The sequence below is a fragment of the Simochromis diagramma genome, unplaced genomic scaffold (genome assembly GCF_900408965.1).
Source record: "Simochromis diagramma unplaced genomic scaffold, fSimDia1.1 OVJJ01000413.1, whole genome shotgun sequence".
Taxonomy (NCBI): domain Eukaryota; kingdom Metazoa; phylum Chordata; class Actinopteri; order Cichliformes; family Cichlidae; genus Simochromis; species Simochromis diagramma.
Window position 1 is genome coordinate 3,102,548 of NW_024386948.1, and position 25,604 is coordinate 3,128,151.

Below are 25,604 nucleotides of genomic sequence, written 5' to 3' on the forward strand. Positions count from 1 at the left end.
TCCACTATAAAGAGTGCAGGGAGATTTATAATGGAATTCTTTTTATTTTTCACATTAACTTTAACTGAGGTCATCTTCATATTAGCCAAAATGCTACTTTTACACTATAGATGCCAGGACTTGTGCTTTAAAATCTATTATTTGTGTCACTTGCTTTGCCCTCAGGTGTTTTTTCTTTTGTTTTTTTTAATGCAAAAACCTTACCTTCTTGTTTTGTCTCATATATATATATATATTTTTTTAAATTAAAGTTTGCCTGTGAGACACTGGCTTTATATTGACCTTTACCTCGGACCATGTTTGCTTGGAATAAACAGAGAAGGGATGTAAAGAAAACAGCTCAATTCAATCATATCATGGAAATGGTCTGTGGGTGAATCTACAAACATTCAGACGCAACTAAATCAGGTTAATAAAAAGCTGATCAGTGTGTGTGTGAGAAGCCAGTTTTAATGCACATTTAAAAGCTTTAAACATCTTACATATATTCCAAATAACAGAAAAAAGGTAAGGGTGAGCAGTGGGAGAAATATTGAAATATCTAACTTTCCCAAACAGCTTAACATGGACATGCACTCTAAATTAGACAGCATGCAAGAATCTGGTGTTTTTTATGTGGAATTTAAGCTAATATGTTCAGTATTACTAAAATCACCACAGTCCAGTTCGGGCTCCATCCTTGGGTACAGTTAGATCCTCACATTGTGAATCAGTCTCAGAAAAACCAAAACAAGAGCAATTATCCAGAGCAGAGCATCAAATAATTTTTAAAAACAAATGTGAACATAGACAGAAAAACTGTTCATACTCATTGGGACTTTTGATTCTCGCCTCCAGGCTGACTGAATTTTGCCACAAAATTATCCTTTTTCTGTCCAGTTTCGATCTTAGATGTTACTGATTTTTTTATATCTCTTCCAAAGGAGTTAACTTTTTTGGGGCATCTAATTGATCTTAAAAGTCTTTTTTCCAATTGAGAAAAAAAGATAACGCTGTGTTCATCCGTATTTTTCCCCCTCTTTTTTGAAAGATTTTGGAACGTCGACAGAAGCTGATAAAGAGAGCAAATGAGGCAGACTTTTTAGACGGCAGCAGAGACTGATGGAGAGAGTCAGACAGAGAGCAGCGAGGCTCCCTCAGCACCAATAGGTCTGCTTTTGGAAAAGAGGAGGGGGAGGAAAGGGGGGGCGGGGGGTTGCTCGGATTAAGAGGCTGAAAAATGGTTAAAACGTGTCAACGTGTAATTGCACGATAAGGCCCCCTCGCGAGGAATCTGTTGGCCCCGTTGCTATTTTCTATGGCGTCCCCGGCTAATCTCCTCGCGCCACATTCAGTCTTGTGCAATCGGTCCCCCGTAATCTCCCATGACAGAACCGGGTCCAACGACAGAGGTGAGGGTTTTTATAGGAGGAGAGGGAGGGAAATATGCGGAGGCGTGATAAACTGACGCTGATTATCCACGTTCAGGACACCAGGAGCACATGGAATGGATTGGGGAAGGGGAGGGGAAGCGGGTGCACGGGGTTATGGAGTGGGACGTGCCAAAGCAGTGGTGTCCAAACATGTGCCAAGCTGAACATGAGGAGAGGAGGAAGACCTGCAGACACATGACTGTGGATGTGCGGATGCACAGGTCCAGCCCTCAGCCTCTCCTGATGATAGAAGCTGCTGCGTATAGCACAGTGTGGACCAGACTGAGCTGCACTTCTGACTGATGCATGCGCTGATTGATGTCTTTTTGCGTGGCGTATCTAGACAAGTGTCACTCGGGTATAATTTCATCTTACCTGGGTTTCGCGTCACATCAGGACCCGAGGATAAGCCTGATCATTTGAGTCCCACTTCTCTGATAATAGTAATTACTGACTCCCTTTCTCTTACACTTTGCGGAGGAAACGCTCCCATCATACCTCGAGGTTTAGCGAATCAATCAGAATAGCTGCGGCAGAATCCTCCACTTTCCCCTCTGCCATTTCCCTATCATCATATTAAGACATTTGCGATCAAAAAGTCCAATCAGAGCGGTATTCAGAGGCAATCATCTCACCTTTTATCACAATGAACAAATAATAATATCCTGCAGAAACAAGTTTTTGATGAGTGATAATTAAATAGTCAAATATCTCTTCACTTTTTTTTTTGTTTAAATTATCTTTATTTTTTAATCCCCATTCTTCCACAGGAAGCCACGCTTTAGAAATGCGTCGAGGAGCTGAGAAGGAAGTGAAGTTAACTTCCTGCTCAAACTTGGCGTTTTTGCAAAGACTGCACGACGCTCTTTTTCAGTAGCGCTTCATTTCATGCAGCACGAAACCTGATTTGCAAGTCTTTTACAGCCTCAACATCTGGCCGATAATGTTGTAAACTCCATGAACAAGAACACGAATAATGGGGAATGGGGTTTATAAATGTAGCAGGAAGTATTCTAAAGTAACGAAGAAAAAGTTCATCTGTACCTGACGTCAGTTGGGTTGTGTCAAAACTCAGAAAAATCTCTCTAATGTACATCATTGCATTTATAAATGATTTTGTTCTTATAGATTCTAGTTTGCTGTTTTGTATTTTAGCTTCTATATTTACAGTATGTATTTAAAAAGAACTTACCTTACAGTTAGGTACTTTGAGCTGTCTGCGTTAGAACACATGACCTTTAACCTCTGATCCTGAGCTCAGTCAGAATCTGGAGTCTTGCGTTTAGCCGTGGACGCTTGCATGGAGTTCCACAAAGTGTCACCTGTGTGATGTCCGAAGAGCATTTTTTATTCTGCTGTTTGTTTTTAACACGGTCTTAGTTTTAAACTTTTCCCAGCCTGCTTGGATCAGAGTCCATGTTGAAACATCCACTGACCTGTTAAAGCTTTCTGCTAACTAGTTCATTTTGTTTTTTCTTGTTTTAACCTTTTGTTGAAAATAATCCAAGTAGTGTCTTGTGAGCTCCTAAATGACCCCCTCTTTGATTGGTGGGCTGTTTTCCCGCGTTAAAAATAAATCCTGATGATAAAAGTCTGTCATAGCGTATCGAAATGTTAGCAGCTTTTTTAATATCAGAGAGCAAAGACAGAGCCAAACAAACCTGGCATTTTATGTAGGGAAAGAAAGAAATGATATAAGACCAACTGTGTGCATATTAAATACCTGCTGGAATCATCTTTACTAGATGTGACTCGCATCCACGCTGCCCTCTCGCTTTTGAGTTCAGACCCGAGTGGGAATTAGTCTGATAAAACCACGGGTGTTGTTTGCCGGGCTTTTTGTTGGGGGTGACCCCCGGGTTGCCCCGGCTTACACCAGGACTAATCCCCCATTCTCCTCCAACACAAAAACCTCCTCTCCTCTCCTCGCCTTCTCCCTTCCTACCTCCTCCTGCCCTCATTCATTGCTCGCTCCCTAACCCGGGGGCCTCAACAGATTCAGCCATCAAATTTAAAAAAGGAAATAATGTAACAACCGTGACAATTGCACATACAGATGGAGGCATTTGATGCTGGAGGTCATAGGATGGGGTAAGATTTGAGGGCCGGCAGTAGAGTAAAAGCACCCATGTGAAAGCGAGCGTTGAAGTGGGCCTGAGTGAGGGCACTGGGTGAATTGGTAGTGCACTGACTATCGAATACTTGCGTTATTGGATTTTCTTCAGATTGCTGAGGTCATGACCCTGCAGTAAATAAGACTGAAGAAGAAAACCAAAAACAAACAAACAATTAAAAATTCTTATAATAATAATATTTTGTCTTGGCCTATAAGTACAATAATTAAAGAAGCCAGGTGCACATTATAAAGTAAGTTTTAAATGATCAAGTAAGATCGGGTAGGTCAAACTGATGATGGAGACAAAAATGTCCTCTCATCCTAAAGAAGGGTATATTTTAGCCGGACATGACTTCCACAAACGCACACACTGAGGCTATTTTATGAGTAATGTTTTCAAATACATATCCTACGTGTGTTTTTAGAATTTGGATGTAAGAGATACTGAAAAATAAACAACAACAACATGAAACAATTTCTCAAAATGGAAATAAAATAAAGCTTTGTATCTATCTATGGATGCGAATCACATGAGGGACAGTATTAAACATAGATATTAAAGAATAAAGGCACAGTTTATATTATATTTAAGAAAAAATAAAAAAAATCTTGAGTATTAGGACAGTGTTTGGCTAAAAATGTAGTCAATTTTTGTCTATATTTTAACCATCGACTGCACTCTTACAGATAAATTATCAGATTACAAAATATAGGATCCTATGTTGTCAGCACCTGAGTGTTTATTATTTTGAAATGCTTTTTAAAAAAAATTCTAGTGCAGAAAACCCCAAATATAAACAAACTAACAACAAAGACGATTAAAAAAAAATCTGCATTTACATCAATGAATCTGAATCTGTTCTCAGATGTCTGTTATCATCTTAATAATGATGATGAAAAGAGTAATGATGTAATCATGTAATGTAAAGAGTGATGTTAAGATTTTAATGGCGGGTAAATACCGTTTTTTTCAACTGTATCAAAAAAACATAAATAAATTTAAAAAAAAAAGGCTCGATCAGAATGAAGAGCAAAACCTGATCATGTTTTTATCAGAGGAGAAATCATCTATTAAAAACGCCGAGACTAATTCAGGGCATGCTATTATCAAAGTCACCTCTGTGGTTAGGAAACAGGCGTGCGTATTAATTAACGTATTAATTATTATTTATTTCTTGTTTTGTGCATTTTTTAACCAGATTTGTTTTTCCCCGTCTACTTTAACGTTAATCCAGCCATACAAGGACGAGCATGTGTCGTTATATCCTAACAATACAGCCGATGTAGATAACCAGGAATTCTCAGAGCAGTTTAAATATGCAGACATTAAACACACCACGAGCTTTCTCCAAGACAGAAGAAATTCTTTAAAATTTATTAAACTCGGCGCATATTCGTTTCCTCTTTAACCCCGCCCCCTCCCTCAAAAGAAACAGAAATTGCGCATTTTTATAAATTATGTACAATTGCATAAAAGCGTTTTCAGTAGGCCTATTTATTCACAATTTACAAGATTTTACAACAACAAAAACAAAATTCAAATTACACCGACTGACTCACATGTTTACAAGCATTAAAACTGGAAATCATTTTTAAAAACTGCAGCCTAGAAACTTTTTTTTTCTCCTTAGTCTTCTTCTCCAACACATCTTCCATTCCCGCCCTCCGCTCATTTTTCGGACAGCTTTTATGGATCCCTTAAACACACCGCTGGTGCCTTTAATTCCACAGAAAAGTCGGGAAAAAAATAACCTTCAAATCGCACCAGCACTTCACGGATTATAATTTAAATCGTGTGAAAAAAATAAAAAACAAACAAACAAAAAAAAAAAAAACACTTGGCATGCTCTGTTCCAGAGAGCGATAGTGAACCGTGTGCGCTTTCCTTTAAACTCGGACAGACAGAAGAATCCATCACTGAAAGAAAAAAATATAATAACGATAAAAAAAAGTTTGTTCAAAGTGATTGCATTTTTATGGCTATAACCGCCTATAATTTACAATTCATCAGCAGCTCGTGCCCACATCTAGAGTGTAAATATTTGGTTGTGGTTTGTGGTGCTTGCAGGACATGTGGGGGGGTTTAAATGTGGGTCAGAGGAACCGTCCCGTTTACCGGAGTGGAGCCGCTGCTCTGGTAGTGCTGCGGGTGGAGCACGTGCAGTCTGCTCTGAACGGAGGAGTCCCCCGCCACCTCACCGGTCGGCAGATACATGCTGATCATGTCCCGCAGGTCCCCCGTGGGGCACGGCGGCGGTGCGCGCGCGGTGGACACCGGCGGGCTCACGCTCGGCTCAGATTTCACGAGAGACCCCAAAGTGCCGCCGATGGCCCCGGACACCGGAGACACGCCGGAGCTTTGGTGCTGGTGGGTGTAGCCGGTGATGCCACCGTAGCCCGGCGGAGACGCGCTCATGTAGCTCTGAGAGTTTGAGATGGGGCTGTAAGATAAGGCGCTCATGTCGTACCTGTGCACGGGCTGCGGGTTGTGCGGGTGGTGGTGCGGGTGATGGTGCGGGTGGTGCGGGTGAGCCCCGGTGCCCGGGTGTTGCGTGTACGCCAGCTGCGCCTCCTGCATCATGGCGTGAGCCGCCGCCGCTGCCGCCGCCACCTGGCCCGAGTACGCGCCGTTGGCCCAGCCGTTCACGTGCGTGGCGTAGCCTGCGTTTGGCCCCGCGTGCCCCCCTCCGGGGCTCTCCAGCCGCTGCCCGCCGCCCATCCCCACAGCCGCTGAGGAGCCGAGGAGCCCGCCGGCCAGCGAGTATTTGTCCTTCTTCAGCAGCGTCTTGGTCTTTCTCCGCGGCCGGTACTTGTAGTCCGGGTGTTCCTTCATGTGCATGGCCCGGAGCCGCTTCGCCTCGTCGATGAACGGCCTCTTCTCCGCCTCCGTCATCACTTTCCACTCGGCGCCGAGCCGCTTGCTGATCTCCGAGTTGTGCATCTTGGGGTTCTCCTGTGCCATTTTCCTCCGCTGACCCCGGGACCACACCATGAAGGCGTTCATGGGTCTCTTGATCCTCTCCTGTGGGACTTTGCCTCCGGCCCCCCCGCCTCCGCCTCCCGCGTGTCCCCCCGGGTTGGACGGGTTGGTCTGGGGCACCACGGGGGAATGTAAGTCCGTTTCCATCATGATGCTGTACATTCACCTCGTCTTTGTGGGACACCAGTCAAACACGAAGAAACATTCAGGCTGGCCCGCGCGCGCAGCAGCTAAACCTCCGAGGGAGAGATGGATGAAGAGTGAAAGAAGCAGAGAGAGGGGATGAAATCCGCTCAGAGGTAAACCTGCTCCCGCACTTCCTCCGTTTTCACCTCTTTTTTTCTTCCTCTTTTTTCTCCCCCCTCTGTCATCCACGAGCGCAGACAAGAATGGAAACCGCTTGTTTGAGCTTACTTTGGTTGAAGCTGTAGTGGGGAAAAGTTACCGGAGCGTGCCCGGGCCGCGCGCTTTGACAGCAGCTAAATGAGCGCGAGACGGCCAATGGAGAGGCTCGAGCGCAGACGTGATTTGCATGCAGGGAGGGGGGGCTCGAGGTTCTGGTGACGTCGGAGCGCGAGACCTAAAAATTACTCCCTCTGTCATCTGTTTTTTTTATGTGTGTGTGTGTGTGTGAAAGAGAGAGAGAAAACACACAACATACAAACAGTTTAATTCCGGTAATTTTTGCGCACGTGCTCTTGCTTCAAACAGGCTGATTTAATCAGTGTTTACGATAAAAACAAGACGCCGTCAGGGCAAATTCACGCCACAAGCAAGTACGAATATAATACTAATATTAATAATTAATAACAACAGATTCACAGGCATCATATAAGCGTGTTAGCCCGCTGCTTACGGCCAGTGAAAACTACAAAGCAGAGCGCCTTCAGCTGCGTGTTTAGCTTTCCCGTTTAGCCGCAGCGCTATGAGATTTAATCCTTTGCTAAGTATTATACATTTAACCTAAATGGTCCCTAAAAAGCTCACCCCCACCATTTTTTTGCCTCTCATTCAGAGCCACAGGTGCTTTTCTGTTGTGCCCGTTGCTAGGTAACAGGTGAGTGACGCCCGGAGCACGTGCCATACAAAGCAGCATCTTTTGTTTGTTTCACCGGCGCTCCCGTGGCGAGCACGCACGAGAGGAAAAAGAGGAGGAGGAGGGAGGCCAGAAAACAAAAACTACAGTAATCCCATAATAAACGTTGGAAATGTTAGAGGCTCTTAATGAAAGCATTTTAATAAACTAATGAGGTCTAATAATAATAATACTAATAATAATGACGACGCTGTCAAGCAGCGGCAGGCCTGCTGCATTAGGCCCCAGATCTTCTTCCAGGCTCCTGTTTTTGCAGAGATCATTATTATACATTTATTATACTATATATATATATATATATATATATATATATATATATATATATATATATATATATATATATATATACATATATATATATTCCCCTCTGAATAACTGTTCATAAATTCCTACAAATGCACAAGTCACGTTTTATTAGGGCTTCCACAAATAATCATAATCTGCACATTACTGCGTCTATTAATTGTTTGGTCAGAAAAATGTAATAAAAAAAGCCCATCACAGTTTTCCTGAGCTGACTACTCACAGTCCAAAACGGAAAGATATTCAGCTTAAATGTAAGCATCTGAAACCCAATAGAGAAATAATTCAAATAATTAATCAACAGGAGCTAAAAGGAGTGTAATTTATTTGCATTTGAATCTGTTTTTGGGCCCACGTGGTAGCTCCGGAGCCCTAAAATAGAAAAAAGAAAGAACACATAACAGACAGATAACATTAACATTTCAATTTGTTGTTAGGTATTCCGGTCTCCTCCTGCTTCCCTGGCTTCCCATCATGTGCAGGATCTTTTCATCCCTCTGGGATTATGCTCCCAAGTGGCATCTGTCAGGTGCTGCCCGCCTCTCAGCGAGCTGCTAAACTATATTGGCATGTTGGCACGGCTGGATTTTCCTCTCTCACTCCCTTGTACCAGTTGGGTATAGTGCTGTTAAGTGGCTTGTGTGATCTGTTTAGCGCTCACTGTGAAATCTCTCTCTGCTTTTTCTCTTTCTTTTTTTTCATGCTTCCAGCACACACACACACACACACACACACACACACACACACACACACACACACACACACACACACACACACACACACGCGCGCGCGCGCGCGCGCACGGATGAGCACATTTAAATCCAGCAGAGGAATTCTTTGAGAAATCACATCAAAAGAATTCACAGAAATATTTCCCATTGAACAAATAATAATATCCTGTCAGTGAATGCACTTTGTGCTATTTTCTGATCTATTCATTTATTGATTTTGCGGCAGTGAGGGAGAGGGACTTTGTCACATACTGAGGGCTCACCTGACAGCTGATAGAGATTAAAACTCTTTGAGAGATTCTTTGTTGGGGACATTTGGATGGTTTCATTTACACGAGAGCCAAGAAAAAGGCCGCAAGGACACTGCTCCCACCCTGTCTGTTACTCCATCATCAGTTAATTGGTCCCGTGTGCTGTCATACTGCAGGTGAATTACCTGCTCCAGGTAAAAGCAGCCCCTTGGATATCCCCGAAGGAAATCTGGTCTGCTTCTGATTGTCAACGAGCACCATGTTTAGTAGCAAACATTATTGCTGCTGGGTTTTTTTTCTCCCCATCTGTGACATAATTAAAGCTTGTTTGCATGCACATCAAAAGTGCAATTAGAGAATGATTAAGGCTATTTTTTTTAACAAGTTGCACATGCTCAGAGGAATATTTGAGGGCCTGGTGAAGTGTGTCGCTGTTATAGAGATCCACTTTTCTTCATTGTAGTGAAAATTTGATCTACTGGAGTCACTCTGTATTATTTGGAGAACTATTTATATGTGATCTTGAACCATATGAAGTTAGAAAAGCCAGTGCAGGTGCCTTCACAATACTAATCAAATGTATCTTTATTTTTCCCTCCCTGACCTAGCCTGATTTCCAAACCTAATCAGGTATTCTCTTCATATTAATCTTCATTATCAGGTTATTCTGAAAAACAATTTGTGTTATATATTCAAAAAGCACAGAACTGGAAGTGGAAACAAATGAACAGTTCATCCATCTTTTTTCTTAAGCCATGTCAGTTTTTTTTCTTTGGTAATTTTCTTTAACTTTATTATTATTATTAAAAAAGATAAGAGTAGCTTGCTGGAGTTTGTGTTCCCTGCTGTGCCATGGAAACAGGGGTAAATGGTGACTAAGTAAATAGCTGCTGTGTTTTGCACGCATGTTTAATTGTTATTAAGGAGCCAGTGGACAAAAATAATGTGATGAAATAAAGAACTGACTCATATCAGGTTATCCAAGTGAAGCTTTATAGTATTTACAGAAGGTTAACAACATGTTAAGATTCCAGGTGGTGTAGATTTAACTGAGGGAGTGTATTGACATATGTATTGCCCTAATAACTCCTGTCAATGCAACAACTTGTGTATTATAAGTGAGGCTTTGTGCTGGCTGTGTTAAAGCTCACCAGCTCCTCAACTGCATCCAAACTATTTGTTTATTGTGCCGCTGAATAGGAAGAGAATGTTAACAAATTAAAGATGTGAATCATGCAGTTTAATTTTTGATAAGGCAGCGTGTGACATCCACAATCATACATTATCTGCAGAAACCCGGAAGGATACAAGTAGTTTGTTCAGTGTCTCAGTGGATGAGTTAGCAGTTAGTGAAACAGTTTAAAGGAACCTGAGCAACATTTATGTGGTTTTTAGCCATCAAAACTCCTGAGTTTATGTGTTCAGTAATCCTGTTGTCTTGAGGTGGCAGATGATGTTGATGATGATGATGAGATGCAGTTCTTCATTTTCAAGCTTCACTTCAGATCAGTGAAAGTCTGCAACAGACAGAGCAGTTTAGCAAACTTGATAGAAGGGGGGTGGGGAACAAAGCGCTTTAAAAAAGGAAGCACAAAAACAACAGCTTCAGTCAGACAGTTTCCCTCATTTTATACTATTATTACTGCTCTTGATATGAGCGCTGCGGTCCTGACAAGCTCAGCTAATCTAAATAAATAAATAGCCTTTCCTCAAAATCACATTCAAAAGTCATGGCCAAAGTTACAGCTTGGTTGGGTTTATTTTTTCCCCCCCTACTTTTGTGAATTAAAAAAAAAAGATGAGTGTTTTTCCTGGAACATTTATCTCTTCAGTGGTTTAAAATTAGACTGGATGCTTTCCCATCATCAGAATCCTTCACATTTCTAACAAAGTGAATGCTTAAACATACTAAACACTAAAATAGCAAAAGTCCTCTGTATAAGCGAAATGACATAATTAAAATAGTTTGTACTGGTTCAATTACCTGAAAGTTGGTGCACATGAATATTTTTTATTTTTGTACTTAAAATTAAAAATTGCATATGCATGTATCCAGCAGCTGCTGGATTTTAAGCAGACAGCAGCACTGAGTGAGCCTGGACAGGCTGGAAATATCCAGACTGCTCTGACGGATATTGTTTGTGTCAGGGCAGCCAGCGGGCCGATAGCAGAGTGCAGGAAGCTCTGCTGTAGGTCGACTCTGGATTTTTGGAAAGTGAGACTTTCAGATGTGGGATTAAAACAATTATTCAGTTTTTCAAGTTTATAAAAGCCAAAAAGGAATAATGAAACACTGGATGACTTCTTGTGTTATCAGACATGTTTTTTTTCTTTCAATAAGCGCATTCACTGCTGTATTTTGTTATGTTTTTTTTTCTGTTTCATGGTCTATATATTAAAAATCTATGTGTATGCACTTTCAGACAGAGGTAATTCATGTAAAAGATGTTTTTTGTGCTGTCAGAAACCCTCATTTCGTCAGATGATGATCACTCTGTAGTCAATACAATATGTTCACAACTACGAAGGAAGTTCAACATAGTCAGATTTGCTTTGTGTTAGCTATCTTAACAAAGCTTAAACCCCAGTCAATCAACACAGCTTTCTTTGTTAACCCAGCTTTCTGCTTCAGCCTATGTTAAAAAAATTGACATAACTACTGTGACGCCATCCACTAGTTTCTGAAGTCCTGTTTTGAAGGCTCAAGATCAGCTTCCACTGCCGGCATGCCAAACACAGCATAACCAAGATTTACAAAATAGGAAGTTTTTTTTTAATTCAGCAGAAGCTGAACGAGCGACTGAGATCATGAAATCGTGAGGAAAATGTTTAGCAGAGATATTGTCATTAGAATAGGTGATAGAGATTTTACAAGATTATTAAAATATAACAGCAAAATGCAACACTGGTGCACTGGTGATGATAATCACAACCACGCATCAGTCGCAATCACAAAGAAGATTGTCTCAAGTTCTCTTTATTTTGCTGCTCCCAGTGTTTTTTATTTGCTGCTCTCAGCTGCACATTAAAGCTCTGAAAGTTGATTTAGCCCAGTAAAATCAGATTTTATGCTCCACGTAGGTCACTAACCTATCATTCTCACTTCATAGTACAACAGACTGGAACCTTCACTTGGTAGACTTTACCTTTCGATGCTCCTCAGCAACGTTTTTAGAACTTTAAGTTACTAATTGTATCAAAGACACTTTCCATTATCCTCATCTTTTTATAAAACATACAATAATATTGCAAAAAGGGAAATGTATATAAATCAAAAGTTATCCCAATCTACTTAATACATCATATCGATCTCACTCCTGCGCAGAGCACATGATCAGATATTTTTTAGATAAAACAAGGTGTTAAGGATATATTTCTATCTGCTTTTAGGCCTGAAGTCTCTAACCTATAAGTCCAAGAACACACACACACACACACACACACACACACACACACACACACACACACACACACACACACACACACACACACACACACACACACACGGACACACACATTCTAACAGAATCAAAGGCATTTCTTCTGTGCAGCAGCCGACCCGGTGGGTTTGTTTAAGGCTCACTGTCACAGCAAACTGTCAGCTCTACTGGAGCTCAGCAGCTCTGACTGAACAGACAGTACACAAACACACACATGCATGCTTGCATACAGTATGAATACACAGCTGGAAGGTACGACATATGTTAAGTGTTTAGAAAAATTGTTAAGAAAAACCTCCTGGCATAGTCGAATGAAGCTTTCCTTTAAAGAAAATGCTAGCGCCGCTTCAGATATGTTATCTAATCATGGGCTGGCTTGTCATATAAAAGGAGCTACAGTATCACATCAGATGTTGCTTTGTTTTCTGAAAGCTTCATTTTTTCTACATTTATTAAGAGGCAATATTTACATATATATTTTGAATACTTTTAGAGCATTTTTTTCTGCTCATGTGAAAAAACACACACACGGGGGGCGGGGGTGTTATTTTAGCTGAAAAGGTACTCGTAGTAACAATGCGTACAGGTGCAGAGACACCTGCTGCAGTCGGGGGCTGTGTTCTGTATGGTTGGACTATTGTAAATTATGGTGAACATTCAACAGTTGCTTTAATTTAGATAATTCCTTATCATCCTGATAAGTTATTACAGAATGCTTTTATTTTGAAAACATTAATACCAATCAAGAATTTAAATGACAACATATAGTGGGATTTTTGATTGGATCGGTTGTTAGTGTTTTGTGTACTGGTTCTTAGCAAAATTCAAACGATTTAGATCATCTGTAAAGACTCATACATGCAAGCTGAATGATTGGAAGATGGAACATTCTGACTTGTCTACAAGAATTTGCCAACTACTCGCTGAGCAGCAGTGAAACTTGTAATATATGAGCCAAAAGGAAACAGAGACCATTTGTATTACTGCTGGAACATACGCATTAAAAATGGGACAACTTTTACTTTGAAAGCGAGTGGTCTCAGTTTCCTCTGTGCCTCACCCTTTTTTTTTTTTTTTTACTAATGCTTAGTGACCAGTTGATGAGATGTATACTCTGCTGCACCATATACCTATCTGCACCACTGTTACACCAGCAATGGCCAGCATCAACCACTTTACTACAAACTGGGAAATACAAATTTTTCCCTATAGCGACCAGTGGTTGCTGAATGGTCTCTAAGCCTGTGTGACTGGGAGCTAAAATCTATAGACTCTCTTAGCCCCTGCCCACTGAGGCTAACCTTTACATCACATGAAGATGTCATTTTGTAATACCAATGACAGAGCGACGACATGCATTTCCCTTTCCTTGTGTGGACAATAACGAGTTACGCCCAGGCATGTCTGACAGCGAAGTTCACGTTTTAGCCTCTGACGATTTAGAAAAAGGATCTGCTGTAATGACCTCCAACAAAGCACGATGCTTTCCAGTATATGTAAGAACATTATTCCTGTCAAAAGGTAGAAACAACAGACTTGAGGTGAGTATAACCAGGATATGAAAAGTATATCGTAAAGTATAACTTTTTTTTTTAAATTTTCTACATTTTTAAGCTGCTTGGTGTAACTTATATAATTGCACTGAGCAAAACTTGACTAACTCATTATTGAACTTTAATAGGCTAGGCTAATACACAAATAAATCAAGACTTTCTTTTCTTTGTAGACTGATGGGGTACTGGAGCATTTGTGCAAAGTGTGTGGCACTGATAGCGATCTCAAATATTAAAATGTAATAGGCGTCTTTCCCAGACTGTTTCAGCACATTTTTCTGATTGCTGATTGGTCTTGGCCAGTATACTTGTGATCCCCCACGTCCCCACCACCACCACCAAAACACTGTGCCATGTTCCAGTGAGATGGGCTGAATTTATGCACAGACAGATACAATGCAGTCTGTGATTTTGTCTTATGGGTGTTGCCCTTTGGTGGTTACCAAAGCCCTCTGGACAGCACAAATGTAGGAGTTATGACTGACACTCAAATGCAGGTTTTAACCAAATAAGTGAGGAAAAAAATGTTTGCAAATGTGCAAATATTAGCACGAGTAAAAGAATTTAACATGGCTGCATTATATGTCATGTGAGTTATTTAAAACCGATGTATTCATTGTTACTGTTACAGGTTTCAGAACACTGGAGAATCACAGACTTTGTTCGGATACTACGGCCGCTTCACTGAAATGTTCTGAGCTGTGAAATTGGAAGAAAGTCTACAAATTCCTGAACTAAGTACAGTTTAATGATGATTACTGAGAGACAATGCGAGCACTTTAACTTCTCTTCGCTCCACTAGCAATTGGCGGCATCATCAAGCTTTGACTTCAAGGTTTTGAAATTCACTTTCTTTAATAACTTGCATGAATAAATTAACCAGTTGCAACCATCCAGTTCCAGCCATCTCCACAGAGACTAACATCATCTTTCTTCCATCCATTTTCCCCCCACCCCATTTTCAAGTGTCAGAGTAAAGTGGCCTGGTGTACCGAACACTGTTAAGCATTTGCACTCATCATTTAATCATCACACCTCGTCCTTTGATTGATGCCTAATGAATGCCTGGGGTCTCGGTTTACAAGACGATTGCTAACAGAGCCTTGCTAATGGGTTTTGCCTGTCTGGCAGACAGCTAAGGGTGCAGGCAGAGAAGTCCGCATTTACACTGGAGCTTTAAAACCATTTACTCTAACATTTCTAATACAGATATTGGACACTTAAAGTCACATATCCTGAGCCTTTCTTTCCGGTCAGGTCCGTTTGCATAAAATAAAACAGTTTTCAGCTCAGTGTAAACAAGACCACAGGTCATCTCTTTTCAAATACTTGAACAATTAGCAGCCACATCACTTTTTGCTAATGGGATCTAGCAGCAATGACCAGAAACTTGCTTTGAGCTTTATATCTCAAAAACAGCATGGAGATGCTTAGAGTGGAGATGCTCAGGCTGTGCCATTTCCCTACTCTTACTCTGGTCCACCTCTTGAGGACCCATCTGAACTTTTCAAAGAAAATGCTTAGAAAGACTTACTGAGCTGTGAACTGTGTAATTACTACAAATGATTAAGAGCCTTTGGTGGGAGTATGGGGGTGGAGGAAAAGCATGCAAACTTAAAAATAAAGTCCATTAAAGCCAACTGGTTATACTGCCGTACCAAATGTAAGAGCGCATGATTTCTGACTGACTTCATGTTTCAGCTTCAGATGAGCTTCTACATCGTAGCTGAGACCAAATGCTCTGTGAGGTGATCTGGATTTTTGCTCTAAACCAGGGAAATTACGCATTACGTGCATCCTTGACGCCTTACAAGCATTCTGAATGCATTTCCTTTCTTTAGAAAGGATTTGAAAAGACTGTTTCATATAACCTGCATTGTTTATGCTCTACAGTATTTACTTCTGTCGTTGGCACATTGTCTGGTTGCTTTTTTTCCTTTCCTCTCGTATTAACTGTACAAGATGTAGTCAAAGGTTGAAACTTTAGGCAGAAATTGATATTTTGCCTTCCATCTCAATGATTTGTCCAGCGTACAATGCAACCAGGCAAACAGGGACCTACTTAAGAAAAAGGTAGATCAAAAAAGACATAGTCCATTGTGCAATGAGCAATCAAAAACTGTTTCACAGGTGCAAAAGTCTTTTTTGCAGTAAGCAGGTGAGTATTTGCTTTTCAGACTCATGTTTAACTCTTTGTTTTTTTTAGTCTTGTCTGTCGGTGATACGGTGTTAGGATCGGGAATGTTGTGTTCCCAAACACAAGCAGGAAAGGAATGGGAAATTCATTAGCAGAAATTGTCAAACTCTAATGAGTAATTTCTGAAACGTGATGTGTAAAAACAGATCATTAAAAAAAAACATGATGCTGTTAATGTAGCAGCGATGATCAACATCCTGCTTTGACCTTTGGCACTTTCAGCTGAGCTATTCACATCGAGCCTTTATTTCCTCCATCGCTCTTCCATCTGCTGCAGGCGGGTCAAGCAGTGTTGATGCCGCGGCTACATTTTTATTTGTGCCCCCCTCCCTCATAACATCCCCCACATCCCCACAACCCTCCACAGACACACACACAGACACACACACACACCAGAATACACATTTAATTTAATTAGAGCATGCGTGGCCTCCCTCTCTGCCAGTATTGTCGAGGCGCTCGGGAGCAGCCAACACTATCACTGATTGCTTCTAGATAGGCAGAAATATGATTAGACCACGTGTTTGAGTTTGCCTGTTTGTGCAGGAACTGGGAAGAAATCTGATTGGGGTTTTGTCAGCGGTGAGAGCAGAGGTAAGCTGAAGGGTTGAGAAAGATGAGGAGATGATTGGAAGGATTGGAAAGAAGTATTTTTTAATTTAATGGAGGTCTAAGGTGTTTGTCGTATACTGCATAGAAATGTTAATCCCTGGGATTCATGACATAAGGTGCTTTGCAATCAGCGTTTACTAAAAAGAAACTAAAACTGTGTGTTGAGAAGCAGTACAGGATTCTTGCAAGAAACAGCATCATAGAGATGGCTTTAAAACAATCATCACATTTTTGCTCAGGCAAGCAAGAAGGTCAGACTCAGCCACACTCCTGGTAAATCAGCTCTTTATGAAGTGAACTAGCAAAGTCCCACCTGGAGTTCTGATTTTAAGTAGTGCTATATGTGTTGACACTGATGCCTGCTCTGTTGTTCTGTCTGCTCACATTTCTACATATGTGTGCATGGAAGGGCACAGAGGTCCCAGAAAAGACTGCAATAGCCACAAGATATAAATAGCTGCAGATGGAAACTACTACTCCTGAAAGAATCCTGCATTTGTAAGGCCACTCCTGTAGCTCTTACATGATCAGAGGGAAGTTGGAGGAAATGGTAAATGAAGAGTGGAAGGATCAGGAGGCGGAAGAGCACAGAGGGGGAGGAAGGAGATCCTTAACCTCTTATTATTAGTTTGATTTTCAAATGGACAGGAGGTAAACATGAAAGCTTTGATTCTTTGTATAATAAGATTAGTGTTATTAAAGGGAGAAGGGCAGATAGAAAGGAGCGAGGGAAGAATAAAGAAGTGACCTTTGAAGAACAAGGTAAGGAGAGAGGGAGGAACCCTGCTGAGGAGTGGTGAAAAGAGAGAAAAGGGAAGTGTGTGTGTGTGTGTGTGAGAGAGAGAGAGAAAGAGAGAGAGAGAGAGAGAGAGACGGGGGGAGGGAGGGAGGGTGGGGATGGAGTGACCCGGCGAAAACAGATTAGTCGGCCATGAAGAGGATTACCAGCAATGATAGTCCCTCAGAGAGCAGTCAGTCTCAGCCAATGCAAACACACACACACACACACACACACACACACACACACACACACACACACACACACACACACACACACACACACACGCACACACACAATGAACACATCAAAGTGATCAGCATCAGTTCAACCTGTCTGGTTAATGCAAACACACACATATCTGTCAGAATACACAAAGCACATCCACTGCACACACAGTGTGAAATCATGATGCATGCTGGAACCTCGCTTTCATTCCACTGCTCAAATCCAGCAGCTGAATTCTTTTTTACGACAGGGTTTTTACATAAAAACCAACTGTTTGCTGCTTTAAACGACTCAACGGGTGGGCTCAGCTCAAGTCTCCTGGGAGCTACCGGTCAGGTTGTTCTCTCCTATATGCAGATCAAAATTCGTTTTTGCTAAACTTTCAGAACTTGCAATCATAATCCAAGGTAAGAGCTTTAAAGTGGGGATGTAAAAGTAAGAGAAGCAAAGTAAGTACCTACAGTAGATGGTGGTTGGCACACCATAGTTTGGCCCTTTTCAACACAGAACTACAGTCAATGCAAATGTCAAATTTGGATTATCTACTTTTCAAATAATAACCAAACGTAAAGTAAGACACGTTAACTGAGACTACACACCATTAATCGTAGAATATGGATGTCAGTACTGTCAGTGCATTCACCTCTTTCATTTCCCTGGGACAACGTGACGTCACAGGTGTGAGTGCAAGAACTGCAGTGCAGTACTTCCTCCAGAGGAGGTGGATGCATCAGCAATTCGGAGATTCATATCCTCCTATGAGATCTGATTTTTCCCCCCTACTGTAAATCATGAATGAATGAAAGAAATTAACTCTGCATGACATTCAAGATTTACTTTTTGTTTGTTTGTTAACAAAACTGCTGAAGTTAAATGAGTCCAGCTCACTGTTGGTATAACACATATGCAATAATATCACAAGCACAGCGCTACTTTCATACACACCCTGCCCCTACTTTCTCTGTCATCAGCAGAGAAAACAGCTGACTGCCAACAGATACCTCTGTGTGTGTGTGTGTGTGTGTGTGTGTGTGTGGTTAGTGTCAGTGGCAAAGAGCAGCTAATCCCACACAACCCCACTGTGGCCGAGTTTACCTGACACATCTGATTCTGTCAGCTGAAATCACAGTTGTTCTAACTTTATGTTAACTTACCAGTTTATGAGGTTGTGGAGTACGGTGTGTGTAAAAACATATTAATTTATTCACTTGACAAATGTTTGGCTAACAATCACGGAGATCGGATTTAATTAATACATTTTTTTTAACTTAAACATTTAAACAATCAGTCTTGGGTGCATTTGGGGAAACATGATTTAACATTTTATTAAGAAAAAACAAGATTAATTATGAAATCTACTTTTTTTTTTATGTCTATTAGAACACAAATTCACATCTGATGAAATTAAAGCCCACTTCTTTATCTACCTTTAAAAAAAACATGCAATACAGTGAAAAAGTAAAAGAAAATAAGTCATAAAGTTCAAATTACAATTTAAAAATGGTGACATTTACAGATTAGCTGCCTGATTTATTAGTCTAAGTTTGTTTGACAAAGTAAGTTTGACATATTCTGATTTTTTTGGTAGGAGGTAAAGGTAGTAGGAATTTGAGAGTATGTAAAAACCGTGTATAATGAAAAAAGTATAGGCAAATATAGAAATTCAGCATACAGATGATAATGATCCTATTTCCCCAAACGCACAATTATAACTTAATTTTATTAACAAAGAAAATAATAATAAAAAGCAACACCAAAAACTCAATGAACTTGTGAAGCTGGGAGCGTATGGTCAGTTAGCAATCTTCAGTGTATTTGCTTTCTGAAAGCAAAAATCCATATAACTTATGAGGTCGGTCTGAGGGTCATCTTTGCCAATTTTAATAATGACTGGAAAGAAATTATGGGATGGGAAAAATGTCTTCAAATTAGACGCTTAGACATGACCTGATCCAAAAAATCCAGCAGTGGCTTGTTTGTGGAAATTCGGGCTCCTCTAAGCTTATTGATAAAGACACTATAAGGAAGTGTGAAGATCATTATTTTCAAATAAAATTGTCCCCTACCCTCAGTACAAAGTAACACAATACCAGTTCTGTTATCTAAGAAAACAAATTGTAACATGAAGTAGATCATTTTCATTTGAAATTAAGTTTTTGGAGTATAAAGAAGTTGAAAATCATAATTATGTTTTTTTCTCTTCTTTTACTTGTATATGAGGGGATCCACAAAAACCAGAGGGAGCCTGATATAAGTTATTACACGACCTGAAGAATATTAATAATTCATAACTATTTTTTTTTTACCAGTCATTTCTATTAGTGTCCAGTAATGGACTGGTCAACTTTAAATTCAACATCACAAAATTCAGAAAAGGCCAAACCTACACACAAATCAATATCCAAATAAAATGATGAAGGGCAGGAGCCTGAAGCAGTCTTTCTTGCTGACATTTCTCTCTATCCTGCTGAGGGAAAGTTTTGATATTAGACCCCCCTCAGAGGAGGATGGGGGTCCTCTCTCTCCCCCTACACATCCTAAATGAGGGCTTTTTCGTAGCTGTTGGTAGGGGGTGTCCGCTCTGGGAAGAATGAGGACTTCCTGTGGAGGGCCTTTAAGTGTGGGGTTGAGGAGCCGCTACCTCACTCTCTCTCGCTCCCTTGCACTTGTTCTCAATGTCTCTTGCTCATCCTAAATGGGTTCAAGCTTCAAGCCAGGGCCAGCTGCTTTCAAAGACCCCAAAGAGCAGTTATCCCGCACCTGCCCTTTCCTCCCTTCTCTTGATAACCTTTTCTTCTTATTTTGTTCCTCCCCTATTGCTTTTCACTCCTGTCCTTCACTTAAGCGTTCTCTCCTCTTCCTCCCATTTATGTCTCTCTGTCTATCCTGTTTGCTTCTCTTGGTGTTTCCACCTGGAGTTACACTATCTGCTTTCTGTCTGCTTTGTATGATTCTAGTTTGAGCATGCTAGAAGAGTGATTTTGAGTGAGATTTTTCCTAGGCCAGTGTTTCTACGTTGGGCTTAAATCACCCCTTAAATGAAATCTGAGCTGTTGTCATATATTAACAAGCCACATGTTTTGCAACAATCTTTAAGTACGTGCTCACATTTAAGAATTTGCTCCCAGGAATCCAATCCAAGACAACAGTTGTGCTCTGAAAAACACCGATGTCATATTTAAGGCACCAGAGCTTTTGCACACCACGTAAGCTGTTCCTTTCTCTGATTCTGCATTGTGGTCACCTTCGGTGGTGATAAAACCATTTTGTTAAAGCTGAAAATCTGTGACGGCCTACTTTTCTTCCTCATCACAAAATCAGCACTGAGAATTGAATATATAAGTATAAGACACCAGCATTAATCTTCCCATGATCGTAAGATTCTTGACTAAAACTAAAAGACACCACATGGCTCTTGGCGAATGCACATAAATTTCCCCAATTCACTTCTTTCCATTGCCAGCTAACAAACCCGGCCATCAACAGTAGTCATAGTAGCTCTTTGCAGGGACCCTCTGCTACAACTTGGTGCAATTATTATATTTTTTTCGCCAATGATGTTGAGGCTTTTTGTAGTTTTTGTGAAAGCAGTGCTTATATGAGAACAGTTGTTGCATAATTATACAGATTCCCTGCTTTCAAAGCAAGAAAATATACATTTACCTTCAGCAACTTATTAGCAAAAAAACTTCAACCATGCAAACACACACACACTGTCAGGCCTCAAAGGACCCTCCCTCCTTTAGAAGAAGCAACATACCTTCCCTCATTTTACCAGCATCCATGACAATAAAACAGCAGGTAGGCAAGCTGAGAACTTTTCCTCCCAAATATCCATTTTGTCCTTGCAGTAACCAACGAGTCCATCAAGAGGCAAGAGACACTTTGATTTGTACACTTTTTAAAAGCAATGTTTTCTGGATAGATAGAAGGTGAGCACAAAAGAATGGATGCCAGGTGCTGTCTCCATTATTCCTCATAAGTTCTTGTTTTTCCTAGTTAGATACATTTCCCACTACTTTTCCAATAGTCTGTGTATTGGCTAGCAGTGACAGATTGTCCCCTAGCACATCTTCGTTAGGTAGCTCCCACAGAGGTTTATATATCCATTAATGGCACAAACTTGGTTACGTGTTGGAGAACTGAACTCTGTCCCTGTTTTCAGTACCCATGACTTTTTCTTCTACTTCACTCCTTTTCCCAGTGCTTTCCTCCTGGGTTATTCTGAGCTCTTCCTAAAACCTCTTCTGGTGCTGCCTTGAATCAACTCCTCGGGCCTTCCCCGCTTGGTGTTCCTCCCATCTCTGATTCTTTCCAGTGCCACCACCGATGGCCGGCGTGGCTCTCCGCTCCCCTCCAACCAATACCGGGTTTTATTTAATTTGTCCATATAATAGACGTGAATGAACCCTGGGGTTTAGGGCTACACAGGCAGAGAAAGCAACAGAGGAGGGAGGGGCAGGGCGCTCAGCAATGTGTGTTAAAAGAGAAACAATAAGTGCCATTATTTTTGATTGGCTTCCCCTATTTGAAAATTACTTCCAAAGTGTGATGTCCTATTGTGGGAGCAGAATAACGCTGAACAATGTGGCAGGGGGCGGGAGCGAGAGGATAGTCTTATATACCCAGACTAATATTCAAGGGGGCTTTGGCTGATGCCGGCTGGCCCGCACTGGCTAACCCTGCAGTGCAGCACTGGGCCTGGGGTTAGGCTCATAATGGGATGCATTGGGAGGCCTTTAGTTCCCATTGTGGCAGCTATGTCAACAGAGAGGCCACTGGGAGCTGCCTGGCATGTGGAACGGAAAAAAGGCCCTTTATCCCCGTCTTTCTATGCTTCGTGTGTGTGAGAGAGGGAGACGTTATCACAGCAGTTCAGTGCACCAGCACAATCCATGTCCTTTTTTTACCCCATTAAAAGTCTGTTATAGACTGTAAAACGTGAACAAAATGTACCTATATTAAATATCTGTGCATGAGTCATTGCACTTACTATGCTACAGACTGTTTGGATGAAATTAACATATTTACTTATTAGTCTGTGAATTACAGTCCCCATTTTTTGGCAGCTAAAATGTTATGTCGTCAGGCCTAGAAGCAGTGTTGGTCAAGTTACTTGAAAAAAGTAATCAGTAACTAATCACTGATTACTTCCCCAAAAAAGTAATCCTGTTACTTTACTGATTACTTATTTTCAAAAGTAATTACTTAGTTACTTAGTTACTTTTTAAAAACACGATTTACAACCTGATGAGGTGATAAAGCGATAGATCTTTCAGCCCAATTCTACTTTTTCTGCATAATCCATCATACAAAATGTAATCAAATGGAAAAGTCTCCTTTTTTTAAACTTGTTTTTATCAGTTTTAATCTTTTAACTTTATGCATCAAGCAAAAATTAAATTATATGCAACATTCTCTGACTGGAAGAAATTAGTTTAACATTTAAACCTATTTTCTGCACATTCCAGCACATAAAATAAAATATTTTTTGTGTTTACACTCAGTCTTTCAAATAGATGCAAGTAAAACACAGCAGAAAATAAATAAAGTCAAAGACTCAGCGGTCCTGTTGCTCTATTTTCACCTGTAAAGCAGGAGTAGGGTAGGCGGAGGTTTACCCTGGTGCAGGTGTGCCGCAGCGGTCAGTGGAAGAATCCGTGAGTTTCTCTGTGAATTTCCCATTATGTCATAGCTACTCGGTGCTTGTTTAGGGTTTTTTTTCGCTGTAAAAAGAAGTTTTCTTCCCACGCACAACGGACGCTAATGTTTTTGTCACTTTTTATGGAATCAAACTCAAAGTAAGGTCAGTACTTCCACGCTTTAAACGCTGCACGCTCATACTCTCTCCAGCACTCGATATATGATCCACTGTTGATCTGCACACAGCTGTTGTCACGAATGTCGCACTCGCTTACGTCACTGTCATGAGACATTCTCGCAAAAAAACCACGGTTTTAGTAACGCAGTAACGCTGCGTTCCTACGGGAAAGTAACGGTAATCTAATTACCTTTTTGCAATAGTAATCCCTTACTTTACTCGTTACTTGAAAAAAGTAATCAGATTACAGTAACGCATTACAAGTAACGCGTTACTGTCCATCTCTGCCTAGAAGCAACCTAGAGGAAAATGTCACAGATAGTTGAACTCATCTGAGATTTTTAGTAGATGTTGTCACGGTGGGGTGCGCCAGTGTGAAGATGAGGTAGACCCAAAAGCAGACACGGTGGAGACAGAACTAAGTTTCCAAAAATAAAGTGAGCCTTTATTGTGGCTGCTGGCATGAGAAAAATACCAGAGACACACTGAAACTGGGAAAACTAAGGAGAATAAGAACACTGTGTAAAGTAAAAGACTATGACACTCTGTGAAAGAACTATGAAAAACTATACACGCAGAGTTACTAGGAATGCTATGAAACACAGTGAAACAATGAGGGAAAACTATGAAATCTGTGGTGAGGATAACAGACGATCTGACAAAGACTGAACTAAAACACACAGACTAAATACCCACAGGGATGATTAGGGGAAGTGGAAACACATGAGGGAGAATAGCTGACACACATAAACCTAATGACAGGACCGGGGACGTGAAACTGAACACAATGGCTGTATCCCAATTCAGGGTCTGCAGCCTTAAAGTACGCATTTCAAGGCCGATTACGTCACAGCGGCGCGCCGAAGGCTGTCCCAATTCAAAGGCTGCTCGAAATGCGGCCCTGAAATGCGTCCTTCATTTCCCTGAATTTTAAGGCTGTGGCAGTGTAGACTTCGTGGCCCAACATATCCCAGAATGCATAGCGCGGCGGTGGGTGTGGATAATTTTGCCGAAAAAAAAACGGCGGATGAGGGGCGGCCGAAGAGTAAACTTTAAGTAAGTACTGAATATCATGTCACTTATTTATGTGCAAATGTTTAATAACGAAAAACATTAAAATATTACTGTTGGCCACATGTCGGCAAAGTTATGTGACATTAGTGACGTTTGTACTAACTTGGTTTTAAAGCCTTTACTTTAAAATATACGCCGTTCAATAGCTGAGCTTAATCTTACAGAGAATGATCAAAGCTCATGTAGAAAGAAAGAAAGAAATGAACAGAAGATTTTCTCCTTCATTTCTGTCAAACAATGCTCTATGACACGTTTCCAGCTGTTAGTATCATGGTTGCTAGGCAACCTGGGCAGCGCAACGGAGGCTAGACCGTCCCATTTCAGAAGCCTCGCACTTCCGGCCTTAGCGGTCTTTGAGTACGCGGCCCTTGAGGATCGTTGAGGCTGCGTACTTTAAGGCTGCAGACCCTGAATTGGGATACAGCCAATGAACAAAGAACTCTTTCAAAATAAAACAGGAAACATGGAGAAGTAGACATGACAAACTTGACAATGAGAGCCATACAGACCAGAAATATGACAGATAAGACACATACAACAATGAGGGGAACTTGGACACAGGGGTGATAACACAAGGGGAACCATGAACTAAAACTGTAAACTAGGCATGACCGAACTTAACTAGAAAACTGAAAAGAAACTGGAATACAGATGAAAAAACAAAATAACATGGAACTCAGAAACACTGGGTGGCCTGACCCAGGACCATGACAGATGTACCCATGGTGCCAATTTGAAAATCCCATGTTGCCTTGTTCTCAAGTTATCATGTTTACAAAGTTACAAAAATCAAGAAGTCCCCCTTCTTTCTGAAAATTGTTTATTTTTTTTTTAAAATAACTCGACCATTTAATTTTTACTGTTAGATATGCATTATTTTTGTACAGTCCTGTATTTTGCTACCCAAAATGTTCACGCTATTCAAAATCACAGTGAGTTAGAGATTTACCAAGCTAGCTAGTCTATGCTAGCATTGCTGGATAACTCTCTAGCTTCTATCTCTTGTTACATT

At 40.9% G+C, this 25,604-nt stretch overlaps 1 protein-coding gene and 1 long non-coding RNA gene across 2 annotated transcripts in view; both read right to left on the reverse strand.

The window, feature by feature from the left end:
- Positions 1-290: 290 nt before the first annotated feature.
- Positions 291-7,856, reverse strand: sox1b (SRY-box transcription factor 1b). Its single transcript, XM_040038444.1, has one exon. The coding sequence runs from the start codon at positions 6,668-6,670 to the stop codon at positions 5,612-5,614; it is 1,059 nt and encodes a 352-aa protein (XP_039894378.1). The 5' UTR covers positions 6,671-7,856; the 3' UTR covers positions 291-5,611.
- Positions 7,857-8,673: 817 nt separating this feature from the next.
- LOC120737584 overlaps positions 8,674-25,604 on the reverse strand; it is a 95,360-nt gene continuing 78,429 nt past the window's right edge. Inside the window, exon 3 of the long non-coding RNA XR_005696770.1 lies at positions 8,674-10,406. This is a non-coding gene — a long non-coding RNA (uncharacterized LOC120737584). The remainder of the gene's footprint in view (positions 10,407-25,604) is intronic.